The sequence below is a fragment of the Mus pahari genome, chromosome 3 (genome assembly GCF_900095145.1).
Source record: "Mus pahari chromosome 3, PAHARI_EIJ_v1.1, whole genome shotgun sequence".
NCBI lineage: Eukaryota > Metazoa > Chordata > Mammalia > Rodentia > Muridae > Mus > Mus pahari.
In genome coordinates, this window is record NC_034592.1 from 115927904 (window position 1) to 115949227 (window position 21324).

The following is a 21324-nucleotide window of genomic DNA, read 5'->3' on the forward strand; positions in this document are numbered from 1 at the left end:
GTCTACAAAGCAAAGTCCAGGCCAGTCGGGGCCATACAAAGATCCTCTCGAAAAAACCAAAACAAAATAAAGATGATCTTGATAAAATGCTCCTTAAGACTACAATCGGCAAATGTGATGTGGGCTTTACGAACAACTTCCAGGTGAGTGTGTGCCATCACAGCCTGGACTGAAGAACAGTGGAAAGACTGCAAGACGACATCACCACGTGGTGGTCTTTCACTGGTTTGGTTCTTGCCCGACCTGGATTCAAGGCCCTGGGTTCAAGCTCAGTGCTATAACAAAATGGTAGGAACATTTGTAAGGTTAAGTTTGTAAGGTTAGGAAGACAATGCACCAGTAATGTGTAATTTATAATAACAGGTTCATTGTTAGAACAGTGAACTGATTTGTTTCTTGCTCAGACGTCTTAGAATAAGCAGGTTTCCCCTGTCCATGGGTTTCTATACCTGTAAAAAAAAAAGGCAAACAGAAAGTATGTTAGAGTTGTTGAGAGGATAAATAATGGCACTATAATGCATACAGTAAGCACTTCCCAGGTAAACAATTAGTGGTTGCTATTATTGACCTTTCCCATTGCTACGTGGACCTATTCATATGTATTTAGTGCTCAGGAAGAAGAGGAGGTACTTAACTACTTTGATGTCAACACTAGTGCTTTAAATCTCCTCCAGTGATAACACAGAGCCATGCACTCCAGCCGGCCACTTGGCATCAGGCAGGGCCTGATATAAGTGGCTTCCTGTGGCCACGTGGCACTCGCTCTTGGTCTTCCCTACCTGTCATTCTTCTTAGCCTTCAGGCACAAGCGCTCTGTCAGGTCTTCCTAGCCTGCGGGCCTTAGCTGCTCGTGCTCGCTGCTGCCGCCCGGGGGCGCCGGTGAGCAGAGCGGCTGGGTGTCGTGAAAACGTCGTGAAAGCAGCCTCCCTTGGCGGTTCAGGCCACCTGTATAAGCGGAAAGTGCCAGTGTAGAAATCAGTATGGAGTTGTCCGTACGGCCTCGGCACCGCTCGACTTCTCTAGAGAAGCTGGCGGCCGGTGCCAGGGGCTTCTGAGTTCTCGACCCTTGGACTCCGTGGAGGCCACACGGCCATGCTGGCTTGGCGCGTGGCGCGCGGCGCGTGGGGGCCTCTTCGCGTGGCCGTCCGGCCTCCGGGGGCGCGGCTCGGCAGGGGCGGCTCCCGCAGGGCCCTGCTGCCGCCCGCGGCCTGCTGCCTCGGCTGCCTGGCCGAGCGCTGGCGGCTGCGGCCCGCCGCGTTCGCCTTGCGGCTGCCGGGCGCCGGCCCGCGGACCCACTGCTCGGGCGCGGGGAAGGCAGCCCCGGAGCCCGCCGCCGGAGGAGGAGGAGCCGCCGCGCAGGCCCCCGGCGCCCGGTGGGTCCCGGCGAGCGCCGCCAGCTCGGTACGTACGAGGGAGGGTCGGTTGGACTCAGGTGACGGGCTCGGCGCTCTGTCGCGACACTCACCCCGTGTTCTGGGAAGTTCCGGGCAGCCAAGGCGTTCGATCTTGGTGAACTTCAGGGATCCCCCGCCGGGTACAGTCTGTGGCCAAGTTAGAAGCCACTGTAATCTCCTTCTGTCCTCACCCGTTGCTGGGAGGTGTGTCAGCACGTTGCATAGGTAAAAACAACGACCGCTCGTCTCGTTAATCTGTTTTTAATTTTTTGAAGTGAATCTTCACTGTATAGGTTAAGTTCAGCGGAACTTTAAGAACGGCCCTTCTGTTCGTTTGTGTAGATTTACATCATCCTTTGACCTTTAGTAATCTCCTACAGTAGCACGGAGGATAATTATTTGGCTTAGGTTGTAATGAAAAGATCTTTCAACTTTGTATTATAGAGAGCTTCAGACTGTTCTTGACGTAACAGAAGGATTTGTTCACCTTGCCCGATAAGATAACTTCCCAAGAAGGTGACAACCAGAGCACGAGTGTGGCCCAGCTTTTGATGTCATGTTAGCAAGCCCATGCAATTATTACATCTTCAATTGTTAGGTCTTCAGGGGCCACTGTACTGCCCTGCTCTCCTCAGTTACACAGCATGGGCTGAGGTGGCCACACCCCGGCAGGGGTCACAGCTTCAGGCCTAGCTTTAAAACTCTTGGAGATTGAACGCTGGATGCTTTGAAGTTGCCCTCAACCTGGCTGAAGCCCTTCCCAGCACAGTTGGCCGAGTATGCCACAGGTTATCTGGTTGGGTAATTTGAGATTAAGTTTTGTCGACCTTCACAAATGTACAAATGTGTAATAACTAGATATTCATGAACTTTTTTTAGGTTTGTTTTTGTTTTTCGAGACAGCTGTTCTCTGTGTAACAGCCCTGGCTGTTCTGAAACTTGATCGGGCTGGCCTCGAACTCATGAGATTCACCTGCCACAGCCTCTCGAGTGCTGAGATCAAAGGCCTGCACCACCACCATGCGGGTGAACGTTTCTTTGTAGGGCACAGCCGCACTTACTGGCCCGGTAGCCAGCTGTATCGTGTCTTTACCAAGGGAAGTGAGGAGGCTGCGCGAAGCTTTCTATTTAGTCGTGCTCTATCAGTGTGTTAAACTAACTTTGGAGCTCTTCATTCTTAGCTTTTGCTTGCTTGTTTTAGTTTTGAGATAGGGTTTCTGTGTGTAGCCCTGGCTGTCCTGGAACTCACTCTGTAGACCAGGCTGGCCTCTGACTCCGAGATCCACCTGCCTCTGCCTCTTGAGTGCCCAAATTACAGGCATGTGCCACCACAGTCTGATGGCTTTTGCTTTCTAGCACAGCCCTGAGCTATCTACCTTTCTCTCTTACCAGCTTTTGTGAGTTGCTGTAATATTGGGTCAGTATTTGACTTTGTCCCACAGTATGGTCAGTAGCCTTACTCTTTTCATTACACATACAAAGGTCAGGGCAAATCCCGAGCTCTCTCACCAGCTTGACACTTTTTCTAAATTTCAGGAACATTCTAATCTTTGAACCTGGGTGTAATTGAGCTTGTTTTCATACAACTATATAGCGTAGTCCTACTTGGATAGACGATTCCAGAGTAGAGGGTTGTACTGCTTCTGATTTGGCCATTGTCCCTGTAGAATTTGAAGTTCTATAATTTTCAATGGCTGTGTTCTCCACCTTCCTCCAACAGCCACCGTATTAACCCTCTACACCGACATGCTTTCTGTTGGGTTCTTATTATAAAATGCCTTTTCTTACGAGGTAGATGGGTCATGAGCTTTTTAAAGATAATCTTGAGAAATGAGCATTGCCACTTCTTTTCCTTTGGTTCATGCACACATACTTGCTACTGAACACACATAATGATCGAGGCTTCGCTGGATTGTCTTTTCACTCTCCACGTGTGTCCTGGGAACTGAGGTTGTCAGAGTGGGCGCAAGAACCCATACCCAGTGAGCTTAGCAGCCTGCTTTTTTTTTCTAAAAAGGTTAAGGTTTAGGCAAGTTGGTTACTGATTTACTGATTTGAAGGGATCTTAAAATTGTTCTTTGAAGACAACATTCAAGGGGGTGGAATCTTGACTAATGGAGAAAACAGTTCAGGCTCACGGAAAGATATTCTTGTTTCTGTACCATGTGGCACAGGGTGTTGCAGCTTTGCTAGGCTGAAGAGTTTAGAAGTTGGAGCGCGCTCGTGAGTTTTCTCTTTGGCGGTGTTGTCTGTCCTTCAGCGTAGTTGCCGGGAGCCCTTCTGGTAGTGCCAGTGTCTAACAGCTTTGCTCCATAGGAAGTTTGAAGGAACCAGAAATCCCAGGTAGCGGGGAGCTTGTGGACTGCCTCGGGTTTTACTTGAGGGAGAAGGAGGAGTCTGAACATCTCCATCACTGCTTTGGACAGATTTATAGAACTCTCCGTTTCTATCTATCTCTGTCTTAGCTTTAGCAGCCTTTGACCAGAGTACCTGGATTTGATAACTTGTTGTTGTTGTTGTTTTTCTGACAAAATTCTAGTCTGTTTGGCTACTTAGAAGATCTTTCAAATCTTTTGCTTTAATGAAGTCATTAGAAGCTAGTTTATATGGTGAATAAGGCATGTTCATCTTTTATATTTAAAATTTCTCTATATGTATATACTTATATATATATGTGCTTACAAGAATTAAAGTTTATCTTCTTACCTGTCAGTTAATAAGGTATATATTTAAAAGTATGAATTTATAGCATTTTATTCAAATCGTGCTGTCTTTGTCTTTCAGTATGAAAATCCATGGACAATCCCAAATTTGTTGTCAATGACAAGAATTGGCCTGGCCCCGGTGTTGGGCTACCTGATTCTTGAAGAAGACTTTAATGTTGCACTAGGTGTTTTTGCTTTAGCCGGGCTAACGGATTTGGTAAGTTTTGAATATATTTGCTTTTTTCTCCCTTTCAAATCCCATGCTGTCTGTAACTCCCGTTGTAGCCTAGCCTTAGCATTTTCTGGAAGGACGTTCTCAGCATGAGTATGATCTAGTACTTTGTGTAAGGACTTGTCTTTACCATCCATGTGGAACTGCTTTTATAAGATTTAGGGGAGCATGTTAAGGTCTTAGAGAACCCCAGGAGAAGGTAATCTTTAGCCCTGGTGTTTAAATTCTTCAAAGGAGAAACCTCCTTAGCTGAGTGCTTGCCATGGAGTAAGTAAAGAGCGAGCAGAGCTGGGACGCTTGTGTATGCTGTAGAAGTAGCTGATGTGCACGTGGTAGGCGTTCATTACTGTCCCAGGGAGCCAGGGTGTGCCCCGCCCACAGGCCGGTGTCAGCCTTGGTTGGAGGTGAGACTGGACATGCTTTCTTCCTCTTCCTAAGCATGTGCACAAGGAGTGGGGCTCTCTGAGGTCACTCTTGTCAGTTAGAGTGTGATAGCACAGTAGGATTGGGAAAGTAATTTTAGGATAGAAGGCTTTGTTACTTTTTCTGAGTGACCACTACCATCATATATGGCTGTATTACCATTTACCTTATCACAAACTATTTGAGATGATTTATAAAATTCCAAGCCTACAAACAAACACCATTGGGAGAGGTGGAGGACAGAGGAAAAACTAGAGATCAGGGCAGTGTGAGCATGTGGAAATGGAAACAGTATCTTCTCATACAGGGAGCGCCTGGGAGGGGACAGTTTATATGTCTTCAGCCCTCTTTTCTCTTTTTAACAGTTTGCTCTGTATTTATTTATTTAATGATATTAGAAAATTCGTTTTCCAAAAGTAAAAACGTTTGCTTTTCCTGTTGTGATTCACAGACAGCACTTGCCTAGTAGCAGTAGCAGTAGAGGTCAGGGTTAGATTACCTGAAGGTTTTGAAGGTGGACAGAGGCGCACATTTGTATTGTCTTATGGTCTTAAGTGTGCCCCAGGTACAGCCTTTCACAGGAGCTCTTGTCCTTTCCTGACAGATGTTAGTTTTCCTTTGTCACCATCTGTCGTGTTCTCACCATCTCTCCCCATTCTTCACTGCTCTTCCACTGAAGCCTGAAGGTCTCTACCCATTATTGGGGTGGGCTGGAAGTCTGCCCTGGAGTTTTAGACTGATAAGAATGCTTTAGGGTTATAAAGTTTTTGTTTTCAGATATTGGGTTCACTTTTTATATTTGTTAATTTGTGAGGGTTTTGTGGGGCAGGAATCAACTGCCACATGAAATGGCCTCATTGAGTGAAGGAAGAGCCCCACTAACAAGTGTGACATGGTGGGCGGGCAGGCGGGCATGGAAACCAGAATTAGCTGGCGCCATACTGAGGACCTTTTCTGTGGAGCCTTTGATTTCTTCTGCACTCACCAGCTTTAAACAGGGCAATGGCAGGATCTGATTGTGGGAGTCTAAATACTGGTATGCTGATCTACTGGGCAGGTGATGGCAGGGAAACAGGTTTACCAAGGTACATGCAAGTAACACTTTGGGACATGGGGAACATGAGACGGGACAGTTGAGGGGAAAATAGAAGCTTCTAACGCCTGTTGCTCATGTGTGGCAGGGGACATGAGAAGAGGAGTTGCCAGTGTCTGAGGGAGGAAGGGGAAGTGAGGGAGAAGGGGGAGAGAGGGGGCAGTAGGAAAGAAACAAGCTTGGAGGGGGGGTGTTAGGAGAGAGCAGGAAGGGAAGCCTGGGCAGGGAGGTGTCCCAGAGATAGTGACCAGAAAGCTGCTATTGTGCAGAGGTCACCTGATGGCACATGGGTGATCTGCAGGAGAACTTTCTTATTTTATTTTATTAGATATTTTCTTNATTTACATTTCAAATGCTATCACAAAAGTTCCCTATACCCTTCCCCCCCCCTGCCCTGGTCCCCTACCCACCCACTCCCACTTCTTGGCCCTGGCATTCCCCTGTNCTGGGNCATATAAAGTTTGCAAGACCAAGGGGCCTCTCTTCCCAATGATGGCCGACTAGGCCATCTTCTGCTNCATATGCAGCTAGAGACACGAGCTCTGGGGGTACTGGTTAGTTCATATTGTTGTTCCACCTTAGGGTTGCAGACCCCTTCTGCTCCTTGGGTACTTTCTCTAGCTCTTCCATTGGGAGCCCTGTGTTCCATCCAATAGCTGACTGTGAGCATCCACTTCTGTGTTTGCCAGGCACTGGCATAGCCTCATTCTAGAGACATGAGCAAGGTTGGCCTAAGCTGATGAGCAAGTGAGGGCGGTAATGACTGGCCCTACTTTTAAGGGAATTTTGCTCTGTAGGGAACAGAGAAAGAGGGCCAAGGGATGGATGTTTTAGAGATGGGTGTACTGGGAAATATTTCGCATTAGCTGAGTGATAAAAGACACTGTGGAAGAGGGAAAGGCTGTGCAGAGAGATAGGAGGAGGAGGAGGGAAACAACAAACAGGGATGGGCTTCAAGTAGGGAAGACATGGTGTCTACACCTGGGCTGGGCCGTCCTGTATTAGGTGCAACAGGAGGAGGACTGGCTGTCTTTTTCCTGTTCTCTTCTAGGAGAAAATAGACAATGGCAGTGGGCTAGAATGAGAGCATTTAGTAGGAATGACGTAGGTCATGGGTGACCTAATATCTAAGCATGATAAGAAAAGATAGATGCTGTCAGTAGATGAGGGGTGGCCAGGAATTGAGTGCCCATAGGTTTGCAGTCATGAGTTTTTCTGTATTTTTCTTGAGTGGTGATTATCCATTAGCATGCTGGCCTGAAGTGCACGGCCTTGGTATTGAGGGTGAGGTGCAGTGAAGGAGTTGTACACACGTTTGCAAAGGACCATGCCAGTTAGAGGAGCAGTGAATATGGGAGATGATGGCGAAAGTGAGCTGTGCAGAACAAACTACAGAAAGCCAGGTCTCCAAGCCCTTAGCTCCCCACTGCAGACATTGTATGTCTAGTTCACTTAAGAAAATAGCTGAGCAGGTGCTGCAGGCCTGTAATCCCAACACCAGAGGCAGGTTGAGAGTTGAAAGTTTTGGACCAGTGAGGTCTACATAGTGGGTTCTGGGCTACAGAGTAAGAGAACTTGTCTCAGAAAAACAAACGGACAGACAAAAACCAAAAGAGCCTAGAGGGTGAGACCGGGAAGGGGAGGGAGAAAGCTGATAGGTTGTTCTGATTGTGATTGGAGTAGTTAGTAACTACCTTTTCTGAGAACTCGCTAAGAGACTGAACAAGTATTAATCATATTACTTGCTGAAGGCAGCCAAGGCTTGTGTAGGTGGGTGTCGTCTGTTTTAAACAGGAGGAAGGCCAGGCAGCCAGCTTTGCTCAAGGTCAGTGCAAGAAGGGAATGCAAAACCAGGACTTGAACCAGTTCTCTTGCTGTTCTGTTTGTGTTGTGGATGGGTTTTCTTGTGCTGTGCTAGGCTAGGGATCATCCCCAGGCCTAGGCCAATTTCTTAACTACTCCCATACGCCTGTCTCCTTGAACTTACTGAATACTTGCAACAAGGAGGACTTACTGTCTTTAAAGGGTATCCTGCCTAAGTGCAAACAAGTTAGTTTTGATCGTTTTCGTAGAAATTGCAAACATTTGTTGAAGTATAAAGTTAAATAAAGTGAGTACCGTACATCAGAGCCTGGGCTAAACAGGACATTTCTATCTGTGTCATGTAACTAGGCAGCACCTAGTTTTGGTTCTTTTTTGTGGCCCCAATGACCCAAGTCTGGCCCTTTCTCAAATTAGGCTGGAGATTCAGTTTTTATGGTAAAAAGCTTGTCAACCAAGTATGATCTGTACTTTAAAATATTGTTTTTAATCAAAATAAGTAATAAAAAAAGTCATTTGCCAGGCATGATGGTTGATGCTTTTAATCCTAGCTCTTGGGAGGCAGAAACAGGCGAATTTCTGTGAGTTCAAAGGTCAGCCTGGTCTACAGAGTAGTGAGATCCTGTTTCAAAAAAAGAAGGAAGGAAGGAAGGAAGGAAGGAAGGAAGGAAGGAAGGAAGGAAGGAAGGAAGGAAGGAAGGAAGGAAAAGAGAAAAAAATCCAGGCAGTGGTGGAGCTCACCTTTAATGTCAGCACTTGGGAGGCAGAGGCAGGTGGATCTCTGAGTTCAAGGCCAGACTGTCTGCAGAACAAATTCCAGGACAGGCAGGGCTACACAGAAAGACCCTACCTTAAGAAACAAAACAAAACAAATCAACAAAAGATATTTAGGTATTAGCATTTTACCTAGGGTAGACACGGAGGATTAAGTTTTTCACTCAAATATAGGTAATACAAGCATAGTCAGAACATTGAATTTTTTTTAGTGGTACTAAAATTGTGTGTGTGTGTGTGTGTGTGTGCGCGCGTGTGTGTTTGGTGCAGGTCATCAAACCCAGCNCCTCACAGAAGCTAGCTAGTCAATACTCTTCACTGAACTCTAGCCTAATCATTTGAAAACAATAAATTTTAAAATGGATAAATAATCTTACAATGAGTTAGATAAGAGAGATGGTTCTGCCAGAACTTGAACCAGGTCAGTGGACCTGAGATTGAATTTCAGTACCCATATCAGACAGCTGCCAGTTCCCCTTACCTCCAGTCCAGAGGATCTTTGGCCTTTGTGGACACTGTATACACATGGCTTAGATACACACATGTACACTGAAATAAAGAACCCACAAGAGTCAGATACTACAGTAAAACAGATAGGGATGTGAAAGCTGAGTGCCATAGTTAAAGGTGTCCACTTTGGCTCAAAAGAGTAGGCTCCTGGTCCCTCTCAGTCTGCTTTCTGTGAGTTTTGTGAGGTTTCTTCATTTCTATGTATGTTTGGGTTCATCCCACATGGGAACGTTATAGAAATAGTGAGAAGTCAATAGGACACCCTGAAGGAGAAAGAACAATAGTATAAATGTGAAATTTATTTCAGACTAATTGCTATTTTAAAAATTAAAGGAGTAAGAATGTTTGGGAATAAGAAATGAGATTTTACTGACATTTTCTGAAAGTATAGTTGTTTTTCTGGTATCTCTTAAGCTTCAAATTATTCTTCTTGAATTATGATGTTTATTTTAAAAAACACTTCTATTTTCAGTTGGATGGATTTATTGCTCGAAACTGGGCCAATCAAAAATCAGCATTGGGAAGTGCTCTTGATCCACTTGCTGATAAAGTTCTTATCAGCATCTTATATATTAGCTTGACCTATGCAGATCTTATTCCAGGTAAGAACACTGTCGTGTGTACATTGAATAACAAGGAAGAACAATGGTAGTGAGCTTAGGCCTGTTCTTGAAAAAACTGGTTTTTCTTCCAAAATATATTTTTAACTTTAAACTGTTTCCTTGATTTTAAATAACTGTTTTGCTTATCACAGTCACACTGCTTATTACAGAATTTACATCCTTGTTACAGTAGATAACTTAGTTTAAAATTAATTGAGATAATAATACATGATTCATAATACTCTAGAAATTTTTGGTGATACTTTGTGTTTTAGTGGCCAGATATTTGGAAGTGATTTAAAGTCTTTGTAAGTCACTTGATTTTTCTTTTCAGTTTTTATTTAATGTATATGGTATGTATGAGTGTTTTGTCTGCAAGTATGTCTGTGCCTACTTGGTGCCTGGTGCTATAGAAGAGGGTATCAGATCCCCTTGTCTAGAGGAATTAGAGATAGAGACTGTTGTAAGCTGCCATGTGGGTCCTGAAATAGAACTCAGGTCCTCTAGAAGAACAGCCAGTGCTCTTAACTGCTGAGCCATCTCTCCAGCCCCCATGGTTATCTTTATTAAGTACAGTTTATTCGTGATAGGAACTCTGATTCTATGAAGATATGTGTACAAATGTACATTATTATTGTGCGATTTCAAATCACATACATATATAATGCATTATGTAAGTACTTCATGGTCTCCTGCTCTGCGCATCCATTGTACATGCTGCTGCTTTGGTTCTTCATGTTGTACTTCGGCGATATGCATTTCTCAAGCAGTTTTTCTTCCTCATCCTCCCCAAGTGTTAGAAGCAGGGTTTGAGAATAGAAGCTGGTCCATTGTTGGTGTCTGGTACAAGTGGAATGGAGTCTCATTCTGGTCTTGTAGTGTCATTAGTGTCCGTTGTTTGCATCTGGTAGGCAGACTGTAATGATGTCTCATTCCGGTTCTACATATGGTCCTTGAGTGTCCATCACTGATGTCCGGTAGACAGTGAGTAGTAATGTTCGTCCAGCTTGATGTCTTTGGTTTTCTAAGTGCTCCAGACATATTAGTTAGATAACTTTTAGCTGTTTTCCAATGTTATGATACTAGAATTGGCTTTTTCCAAAATTATTTCCCCATGGTAAAGAAAAATCTGTTGGGGTTTTGATTGATTTGGTTGCATGGAATTTATAGCTGTCTTTGGAACTTTTGACATTCTTTACAAGAATGGGTCACATATGCCACGTATCTACTATACTTAGGCTTCCTCTGACGTCTTTCGGAGTTTTATAGTTTTCTTCAAGACAGTAATACATTTTTTGATAGATTTATCCTCAAGTATTTAATAGTTCTTACTGTTCTTACCAGTGGAAGGTCTGTTGTGTATTAGTTGATATGTCGACAATCAGCTTCTTCCTAATGTTAGCCAGTGTCTAGTGCAACTTTCTCCTTCTGACTATGTTAAATTCTGCCTTGTCTCCAGGCCCAGTATACACTGGCCATGTTAATGACCTTCTTTTATTATCTCTGACTTCCTCACTGCAAGCTGACTCACCCCGGCTCAGACAAGGCTATTCATAGCCACTTGGTGGGGCAACTCTTGTAGAGATCCTCTCTTCAAGTTTAATGGTTTTTCTTGGAAATTTTTGCCAAGTGTCTATTATGATGGGACACTGAGAACTCTTTCTTGACATATTATTGGTCTAGGGTCTCCCCTGGACCGCCACTCCCCCTTAAGCTGCTGTTAACGAGGTGGGTGCATTGGTTTTTTAGGGTTAAAACAACCTGTGGTTCCTGTTGGAAATCTAGCTTGGTCAGGATGCATTCTGGAGATATTGGTGGATTTGGTTTGATTGTATTTTGTGGAGATTTCTCATTTGATTCGTGAGATTAGCCTGGCATATTTTTTGTGTGGGGAGGTGCTCTTTGTGATTTTTGCCCTGCCAGCAGCTTTATACTTGATAAGTATGTTCTGACACTGAGCTAAATCCCCAAGCTGTAGCTTGAAATTTTTTTCTTAAAAAAATGTTTGTTGGTTTTTAAATTAATGTTTTAAGTTATAATGTAGTGGGTTTTATCATGGCATCTGTGTACATTTTGCAAGTTGTGATTCTTTTTTCCTAGGTACTTACCCATTTTATTTATATTATTAAGAAGTTTCGCCGGGCAGTGATGGCACATGCCTTTAATCCCAGCACTTGGGAGGCAGAGGCAGGCTGATCTCTGAGTTGGAGGACAGCCAGGGCTACACAGAGAAACCCTGTCTTGAAAAAAACAAAACAAAACAAAAAAACAGAAGTTTCTTATTTGTAGCAACTTTTTCTTGGTTGCTACATAAGACATGTGCTATGTAGTAATGCCCTAATTTCATCTTGAATCCTGTTTCCTTCTATCTTTCTCTTGATTAGCTTTGCCACATGTTTGCCAGTTCTATGACTTCTAATGAACCAAATATGGGTTTGGAAAGAGTCATGGATTGTTTATTTCTTTAACTGCCTCTCTTCCCTTCTGTTCTCTGGGTTTCCCTTGATCCTTTTTTTTGTATACCAGTTCTTCTAATAGGAATAAGAAAGGAATCACGGGTACTGAAACATTCTTTAGTAACCATATTAAAAACAATAGATAGATTAAAATTTTAATAATGCTTTATTTCGCCCACGGTGTTAATGTCATTGTGCTGGGCTGGTGAGATGACTTAGTGGGTAAAGGTGCCTCCAAGCCTGAGGACCTGGGTTCAGTCCTGGAGCGGCATGGTGCAAAGAGAGCAGAGGCACAGATCAGTCCTTTGACCTGCTGTGCCATGGCCCCCACCACAAAGGCTTCCACACTAAATAAAGCTTTTAAGTGTAATTCAAAAAGTTTAGAATGTGATTCTAGTATATAATCAATAAAAAATTACCAAATTGAAGTTTTAAAACTTCAAAATCGAGTGTTTATTTGCATTTACCATATCTTTCCATTCTGATGAGCCACCTCTTAGGTTTTGACAGTCCTTATGGCTGTGTGTATTGACAGCACAGCCTTATAGATGGGCCCCTTGCTGGTGGCTGTCTAGCTTTTCTGAAGCTGGTTTGAGCTGTGTTTCCTGCTTCCGTGTCTCTCTCCCCTATTGTGTGTGTTAGTGCTCTTGTCATTGTCCGTGCAGAATATCTTCCTGCTTTCATAACATTTTCTTGTCTATCTGGTTAATAATTATTTCTTAGGTTAGGAATGTGGCTGAATGTCAGAACCCTAGCATGCACAAAGTTCTGTAGATGCCTTTTGTTAATGATTTCAAGCTTAACTGTGTTGTCAGAGACTGTGCTCTGTGACTTTAGTCTTCTAGCCTATGTGCAGTCAGATTTTACAAACATGTGCTTCAGTGAAGGGATACCCTGCAGTACTGTGTTGCGAAGCTCTGTGTATAAGCTTAGTAAGTGTCGTTTCCAGTCTTGTTGAACTCTTTCATGTCCTGAAACCCTTTGGTCTGCTCATCAGTTACTGGGAGATAAGGCTAAAGTTTCTTTCTTTGTGTCTTGTTTTACTCAACCTCCACCCCACCTCCCCTCAATTCTAATTTTGCCATAATATTTTTAAATCATGCTAGTAACAGCACATGAGTTAAAATTGAATATTTATGACAAATAGAGTATTTTATTTGGATATGTTTCACCAGATGGTTGCAGGTTGTAAAATGATTCCAAAAGACACTGCCAGGTCCCAGTGCTAGATTGACTGCAAGAGCAGTTCACTGCCCAAGACTGCGTTCCAGAGACCTCCATAGACCTCCATAGTCCTCCATAGACCTCCATAGACCTCCATTCACCTCCATCCTTGCATAGCTTTATTACAGTCAATGGATTTTGATTTGCAAAGGTTGGCTGCATTTTAAATTGTGATTGTTGTTAATTTATCAGCCAGTGCTCACTGTAGAAATGTTTGTTTAATGATTTTTAAAAATACATTTATAAATCATGGTTTACATGGTTTATAGTAGCCTGGCACATTCTCTTCTAAACACATTTTTCTCTTTGAACCAGTACTGTAATAGAGGGTGAAGCCAAGGCAAATTCAATTGGATGTGCAGTTGCAGGTGCAGAGCCAATAGAATGTCAGAACTGGAGAGGGCCCTAAACACCCTTGGATTACCTCTGAGCTGTTTGAAAATACCATGAAAGGGATATCTGTGAACTATGATTTGAATTCAGGATTTTTCCCATTAAATTTATTTGGAAAAGATATAGGACTATAGTTGTAACTTTGTATGGTACGGAAGGCTCTAAGTTCTCTCTCACTTCCCATCTAAAACAGCCTCCTATTGGTCATGGCTCTGGGGCCGTGCTGGGAAATATGAGAAATATGAGTTGAGTATTCCCAGTGACAAACAGTTTGGGGTTTTGTATTGTTTGGGGATTAGTAATGCTCAGCTGAGAATATTCCAGAACTCAAGAAACTGGAATCTGAAATGTCTCTTGTCTAAGCACATTGGATAAGGAAGACTCAGCTTATGGCAAAATTGATTGACAGGTTGGGCAGGGAGAAGAACAGATGTCTGGATAGGAGCTAGCTCAGCAAGAGTAGAAAATTTTTTTATTTCAGGAAACTATATAAAACTCTAGAGAATAGGCTAAAATTCAGAGACAAGAAATCCTGAGACTTCTGGAATATTTCAACTTCTCTGACATGTGCCTTTAACCACCTTATTGTTGCTTTTCATTGGATTCCAGTGAGCATGAGGTCTTTTTCCCAGAAACTCAAAGCTGAGAAGGGTCGGGTGTGGGGCGGCTGGGTGTAGCTCACACTATTACATACAAACTTAAAGTTTTTAGACAGACACACTAGAGAACACGTGGTGAGTGGGTTGGAATTCTAGAGGTAGATAAGTCACAGAGCCTGCAGTTCATTCTGATTACAAGAAGGAATGGAAAGACCAGGGCTTCACTGTAGGGGACTGAATCAATAAGTATTTACTACAAAATCTTACTTAAGCGAAACATCGAATAGTGTGAGGCTGAATGAGTCGTTAATGCAGTCATAATATCTCTTAGTAATTTTTAAACTCATTAAAATTATTTTATATTTGATTTTTTTCAGTCCCACTCACTTACATGATAATTTCAAGAGATGTAATGTTGATCGCTGCTGTGTTTTATGTCAGATACCGAACTCTGCCAACACCGGTAAGGTTCAGAGAATATTCCTTTAGCATTACTTCTAACTTAATTATTGAATGCAGTTTCACTTTAGGCGAGTTATTTATGGCAGTTACTTCTTAATTTATTTACCAGGAATTAGAAAAAAATACCCTGCAATTTGAACATATGAATAGCCCATTTTAATAGCTGTATTTGTCGGCTGGGTGTGTTGACACATGCTTTTAATCTCAGCATCCCAGAGGCAGAAGCAGATGGATCTCTATGAGGCTGAGACTACTCTAGGGACTACAAGGCTACAGTGAGATCCTAATGAAAACACAAGCAAACACAAGCCTAATTTCTATTTTAAGTCCAGCTCTTCAGTTGATGGTGTATGAAGCCCAAGGCAGCCAGCCAGACCCCAACAGACTGTTAGAGGTGTTTCCTGTCTCCAAGCTGTCCAGTGCTTCACTTATTCACCATGGATAGTCTAAAAGTGGTTTTTAAAATCAGTCTTAGAAGAATGGAATAGCTTGCTTACATACTGTTCATTGACTCTTTAAATATTTGAGCACATAAGTATAGCATTACCTTTTTGGTTCTCAGGAAAAACATTTATTTTGCTTTTTAACCTGTAGAAGAGAGTAACATAAATTTCTTTAGTGACTGTGATGAAGCAAACTGTGTGGGAGTGACTCTATACAATTGTGTAACGCTTGACAAATTTACATTTTGAAGAATCTTTTAATAGTATCATTATAACAACAACGTATGTAAATAGTGCTCATTTTACTCAATAAGCAAGATATTTATACATTGGGACTAGGCATAGGGTAAGCACTAGTAACTTTTGTTAGAAACCTGAACAATAAATTGTAACTTTTTTTTTTCTTTTGCCAGCGAACACTAGCTAAGTACTTCAATCCTTGCTATGCCACTGCTAGGTTAAAACCAACATTCATCAGCAAGGTAAGATACTCATAGCAGCAGCCCTTTAAAGAAGTCAGTCCTTTGTGAGCTTTTCTTATAATAACATGAATGTAAGTCAGTCAGGAGCAGCTTAGGAGGAGAACACTGTTAAAAGTTTGTTTATAAGTATGTACGTGCACATGGGTGGAGGGCAGAGACATCTTGTGGGTGTCAGTTCTCTCTTTCCATCTGTGGGTCCTGGGAGTTGGACTCAGGTTCTTAGGTTTGACTGTAGCACTTTCGATTGCTGAGCCATCTTAGCAACTTGAGAATGAGATAAATTTAAATGCATTGATTAGAGGGGCTAGAAAATGAGTTGTGTTTGTCTTCCAAATGTTTTTAGATTGTTAGTATGTGTAGTTTATCCTTATTGATGGTTTTTTTTTTTTTTTTTGAGACCGGGTTTCTCTGTGTAGCCCTGGCTGTCCTGGAACTCACTTTGTAGACCAGGCTGGCCTCGAACTCAGAAATCCACCTGCCTCTACCTCCCAAGTGCTGGGGTTAAAGGCCTGCGCCACCACGCCCGGCTCCTTATTGATGGTCTTAAGAATTATACCTTGATAATGATATCATAGGGAAGGTGAAAAGTGAGATGTAAGTACTCTTTGAGATGCAAAATTATGAAGTTTCTTGTGCTTTTCCTATCATTCATTCATTTTATTGTAGGTACCTGTGTGTAGTGTAGTATAGTGTGTGTGTGTGTGTGTGTGTGTGTGTGTGTGTAGGCTGATGTTGGTAGTCTGCCTCTCACGTTCCACAATTATTGATTGAGGCAAAGTTTCCTAGTTGAATCTTGAGCTTGCCTTAGCTCCAGGGATTTCCCTGGATTTACCCTGCTGAGCCATATCAAGCCCCAACCCTTTATTTTTAAAGAGTATTAGATGAAAAGGGAATAGACAGTAATAGTCTATCTAAGTTGTCTATTGTGTTTTGCTAAGTCTTTTTCAAGGTCATAAATGTATATCAACTATTGCACAGCAAAGATATTAATGCCTTGATAAGTTCACTGAAGCCATCCGTCGGTTCCATTCCTTATAACAGAGATGTAACAGATATCTTTGAGACATTGTTTTTGTATTAGGCTCCCTGGCACAGAATATTACCACTATAAGAGGGAGCTTTTGGCTTCATGTGACTTTGTGTCAAGTGCAGCAATTTGTGTGTAGCCCTCCATAGAAAGTCACTTGATGTGCTGGGACAAGTGACCCAGCACCAGTAAACACTTGTTCTGAAAAACACATTATTTTAAAGTCAAAGTGTGATCACTGTCATGTGATGCAGAATAAATAGCAGAACTAGGGGTATCTCTGTACACCTTTCTCAAACTGCCCGGTGCTGTGTTTGTTTCATAGAATGCTGTCTTCTGACTCTTTCTGGTTCTGTTTTGTGCTGCTGAGTTAAACAGTGCTTATTTCCCTAGAAGAATTCACAGCAATAAATGAATTTCAGTTTTCTGACCTCACAGGGTACTCAGACAGCAAGCTAAGTGGCTTTGGAAGTCGGGATTCTAGGTTTTACTCTAGTGCTTACTGTGACCTTTCCCCTAAGGAGAAGCCACTTCATTGTTTCATGTTTACAGAGCTGTGTCAGGACAGCTAGGGACAAGGGCAAAGAATTGTATAGCATCATTGAATTGCTATGGGATTCAAGCGGTGGTACTTTCTGATAGTTGTCATTGCCCTCGTTATAAATGACGGGTACCTATATGGGCAGATAGGTCAGTTAGTGATTCTGATCTGGTACTTATTCTCACCCGGGAATGCCAACTTTGGCATGGATAATGCCAGTCAATATCCAGAATGCTTATCATGATGAGAATACTTTTGCCTCAAAAGCTTAAAACAGGGTCCATTTGACAATGTTGATTTATAATGCCTTTATTTTTAAGGTAAATACAGCAGTCCAGTTAATTTTGGTGGCAGCTTCTTTGGCAGCTCCAGTTTTCAATTATGCTGACAGCGTTTATCTTCAGATACTATGGTAAGTTTACTTCAAATTTATATTCAAACTACTAAAGTTACTGAATTTACTATGATAAACTTAGAATTATTTTGAGAATATCAGTACAATGGCTTGTTGTGATAAGTCTAGAATGACTTTGTTTTTGAAGTGCATAATGCTAATGAACATGAGGTAGACAAGCAATGGCCACCGTCTTTCTCTCCCTTCCTATTCTCTCCTCCACTTCATTTCCTGACTTTGTGCACTGCGTCCACCCAGTGCACAGGCACACTGGAGCATGGGCAACCTCAGGAGCTGTAGCCCTAAAGAAAGTGTCCTCTCACTCGACAGCCATCAGTTGCCAAGAGCTCCTCAGAAAGGAGTTGAACTTTGAGGTCCTGCAGCATCCATGCAGTTTTTACCTGTTTTGTGCATACAGTCAGCTACTATAATTTCATGTGTGCAGTGTCTTTGCCATGTCCAGTAAATGCTTTTTGTGGCAAATGCCCACTACCTCTGGCTCTTACAATTTTCCTCTGCTGCTTGCATGTTAATCTCTGAGCCTTGCAGGTTGGGAGTGTGATATAGCTCTTCTGTTTGCACTGTGTATCCCATAATCTCTCATAAACAACAGTTATTACCCAGCTGTAAACCCTGAGAGCTACAATAGTAAGTGCAAGATATACCCATGTTTGCAGTAGTGGCATAAATGATATGGGAGTAGCCAACCACTTTCTGATTGTATTTAAAACCTATTCCACAAAATGGACCTAAAGCCAGTTTCTGTTAACAGGACCCACAGACCATTGCCTGGCTAAGGCATAGGCCCTAGGCAAGAACTTAACATTCTGCTAAACGGACATAGTAATAAGTTGCCTCCCTAAGTTCCTGTCTGTATACCCATATGTTAGTGCATCTCCCAACACTCATCAGAGCAGCTGCTTTTTACAGTAGATAGTGATTAACACAACTAACCAATGTGCACTATTAGTCTTACTGTAACAAACTAACCAACGTGCACTGTCATTCTTAGTCTTACTGTAACACAACTAGCCAACGTGCACTATCTTAGTCTTACTGTAAGGCACTGAGGACAGAAGTTAGCAGTCACAACTTAGAGGGATGAGAAGGATTGCTGATGTGTTAGGAATTTTGGAGGGAAAGAAAGTAAGAAGAGGGACAAATAGGAAGGAAGTGTCATTTGAGCCACATCGATAGGTGAGCTGGTGCCCAGGAGACAGTGGACAGTGGTATTAAAGACCCAGCCTAGTGGAGGGTGCAGTGGGAGGACACCCAGGGTGAGCACTAGGAATTCTATTTCAGTGTGCTAATCCCTCAGCTGTGAATATCTTGAAATGTGTCAAACTCAAACTTTCAAGGGTTATAAATAGGCTGCCATGTTGACAGTGATATTTGGTAAACATTTAATTATATTTAAAACTTCGCTTTAGATCTCTAAACAAAGTTGATTGGTTAATCAAAGTAAATTATACTAAACACTTTTTAAAATGATACAGTCTAAACTTAATTTTCTTACATAAAATAAAGGGTTGGTTCCCCCCCCCCTTTGTATTTTGGATTATCTGTGGAGGATCTTTTCCTCTCAAATAAACTGCATCCAGACATAACCTGATCTCCTGTCTTTGCTTCAGGGTATTGCATGACTTTAGGTAGGCCCCCAAGCAGCCCTGAGTAGGAACTGTCTAGTTTGAGCCAGTCTGTTTTACAGTTGTTGCCATTCATGTCTGTATGAATGTGCTTTTGTAGGAGAAAAATGAGAACATTGAACACCTAGGGTTATGTGTGGGAAAGGATAGTCACTATACTACTAGTCTTTAGGCCTCGGTAATTAGATGGCTTTTATTTGGCATCACCAGTGTAAATGAGGTCTTAAAGGAAGCCGTGAGTTTAGATTTGGTAGTTGGTTTCACCACACAGCCCTGTTTTCTTAGCTCATGTTTACATGTGTACTTCATGATTGCCGCTGTTGGTGGTTTTGGATTTGACAGCTGAATCCCATTGCTCTCTTTTCAAGGTGTTGTACAGCATTCACTACAGCTGCGTCAGCATACAGTTATTATCACTATGGTCGGAAAACTGTTCAGGTGATAAAGGGCAAATGAGAGGCACCCGGATCCAGCAGCAAGGAAGTGACTTCGTCATCGGCAGCAGCGCCAGTGAAAGCTACAGGACTTTCCCGATCTTGGTGTTCAGCTTGGAAAAGGTCTTGTCAGACAAACCATGTCTTCAAAACCGAAGAAATGTACAGCGAAAATAAGCTCGATCATGGGCCTATACAGAATTTCCAGTGTATTTTTAAATACAAATAAAACTATAATGTAGAATTTTTAATCTTAGGTTTTTGATTAATTTGTGAGATGAATTCTAGGTTTTTTTTTTTTTTTTTTTTATGTTTTTTAAAAACATAGTTGGTAACAGGAAAACAGGAGGGAATTTCCTAAGATTGGATACATACCATACACAGCATGGCTATACATTTTTATGCTTGAATTTTAAATCTATAAATACATTAATAGTTCATGTGATTAATACTTGATCATTTGAAAAGTGAGAATAAACTTAGCTGTGGGTGGTGTAAAGGTGTACAGAGCTTTAAAATGCAGTACGTTTTGAAAACAAAAAAGAACAAACAAAATAGAAGGCATTGAAGTTCACCAGTAGTCTTCCAGCCTCTCAGGTACCAAATAGTCTATGTATCAGGATAACAGATAATGCAGGAGTCAAAGGGAGAATACATGTATTGGGCTTTGCTTCTGAAAGGCCGAGAATGACATCATGCCTTCTCCCTGTTTGTATTGGAATGTTTGTATGATACTGGAACCTGTGCTCAAATGTCATGTAAATAGAATGAAACTTTCTATTTTTCAAAGTTTTTTTTTTTTTTAACTTTGGGGAATCTTCTATTGTTAACATGATAAAAAAATAAAAGAGCTGGAAAGATCCCATGCCTTCCACTTGGGTTGTTCTGTGGTATGTGTTTATGAGACTGCATAAGTTTCCCGATCTGTGAAGTGCACTTAGATGCAGCGCTTCCCCCTATGTTGTAAAACTTACTGATTCCATACCATCTGACCTTAAAGATCTGCTCTACCCTTGTGTTTAGGGAAGTGAGGTACAGGTAGGGTCAGAAGCTGGGAGGCTCCTCCCATATACTAGAGGCCTTTGGTTGCCCTCTCTCCTTAGCTTAACCTAAGTATAATGTGGATGTAAAAGTTCAGGACTTTTCTGCGCCTGCCCTTGCTCTGAAATAATGACAAGGAGACCTGGAATATTTATTGATAAACTTCTTGCACTGGCTGGGCAGGGTTTTGATTTATTCTAACCCTGCTACGCTGCCTACTACCCAGCCACATGCCCCATTACCTACCTTTCTAGTCTTACCCTGGCTGCTCCTCCCCATCCCTGTCCTCTTGGCAACTCCCTCCTGGCCACTCAACACTACACCCAGGACCCCTTCGCTCGGTTTGGAAGTCTAGCCTTAACTCTTCTCCCCAACCATAAGCTGACCATCTCTTGAACCAATCAGAGGTAAAGGAGAACAATATCTTAGAAAACACTGAGTCAGAACATGCTTCGTAATCATGACAATACCAAACTCTGGCCTGCACCCAGATGATGATCGGGTACAGAAATCAGCATTTGAATACACTGCACAGAAACATTCCCCAACATGCAACTATACAGTAAGCCTCTAGTCATTTTGTTGAACTGTGTTCAAATAGAAGTTAGAGACTCAAGCTTTATTGCAT

General features: G+C 42.4%; 1 protein-coding gene across 2 annotated transcripts; it reads left to right on the forward strand.

The window, feature by feature from the left end:
* Positions 1-936: 936 nt before the first annotated feature.
* On the forward strand, positions 937-20513 carry Crls1 (cardiolipin synthase 1). Of its 2 annotated transcripts, none has more exons than XM_021193686.2 (7): positions 937-1401; positions 4179-4316; positions 9425-9554; positions 14604-14689; positions 15545-15613; positions 17502-17593; positions 19590-20513. In XM_021193686.2, exons 1-7 carry the CDS (start codon positions 1093-1095, stop codon positions 19675-19677), a joined length of 912 nt encoding a protein of 303 aa, XP_021049345.1. In that variant the 5' UTR covers positions 937-1092; the 3' UTR covers positions 19678-20513. The 2 variants fall into 2 exon arrangements, with proteins under 2 accessions (XP_021049345.1, XP_029392842.1); XM_029536982.1 differs by lacking the exon at positions 937-1401 and adding an exon at positions 1479-1619.
* Positions 20514-21324: the final 811 nt, after the last annotated feature.

Coding starts and splice junctions, on each gene's coding strand:
- Crls1 (XM_021193686.2), top strand. CDS start 1,093: ATGCTGGCTTGGCGCGTGGCGCGCGGCGCGTGGGGGCCTCTTCGCGTG. Junction 9,555..14,603: donor CTATGCAGATCTTATTCCAG/GTAAGAACACTG, acceptor GATTTTTTTCAG/TCCCACTCACTTACATGATA. Junction 15,614..17,501: donor AACCAACATTCATCAGCAAG/GTAAGATACTCA, acceptor TTTATTTTTAAG/GTAAATACAGCAGTCCAGTT.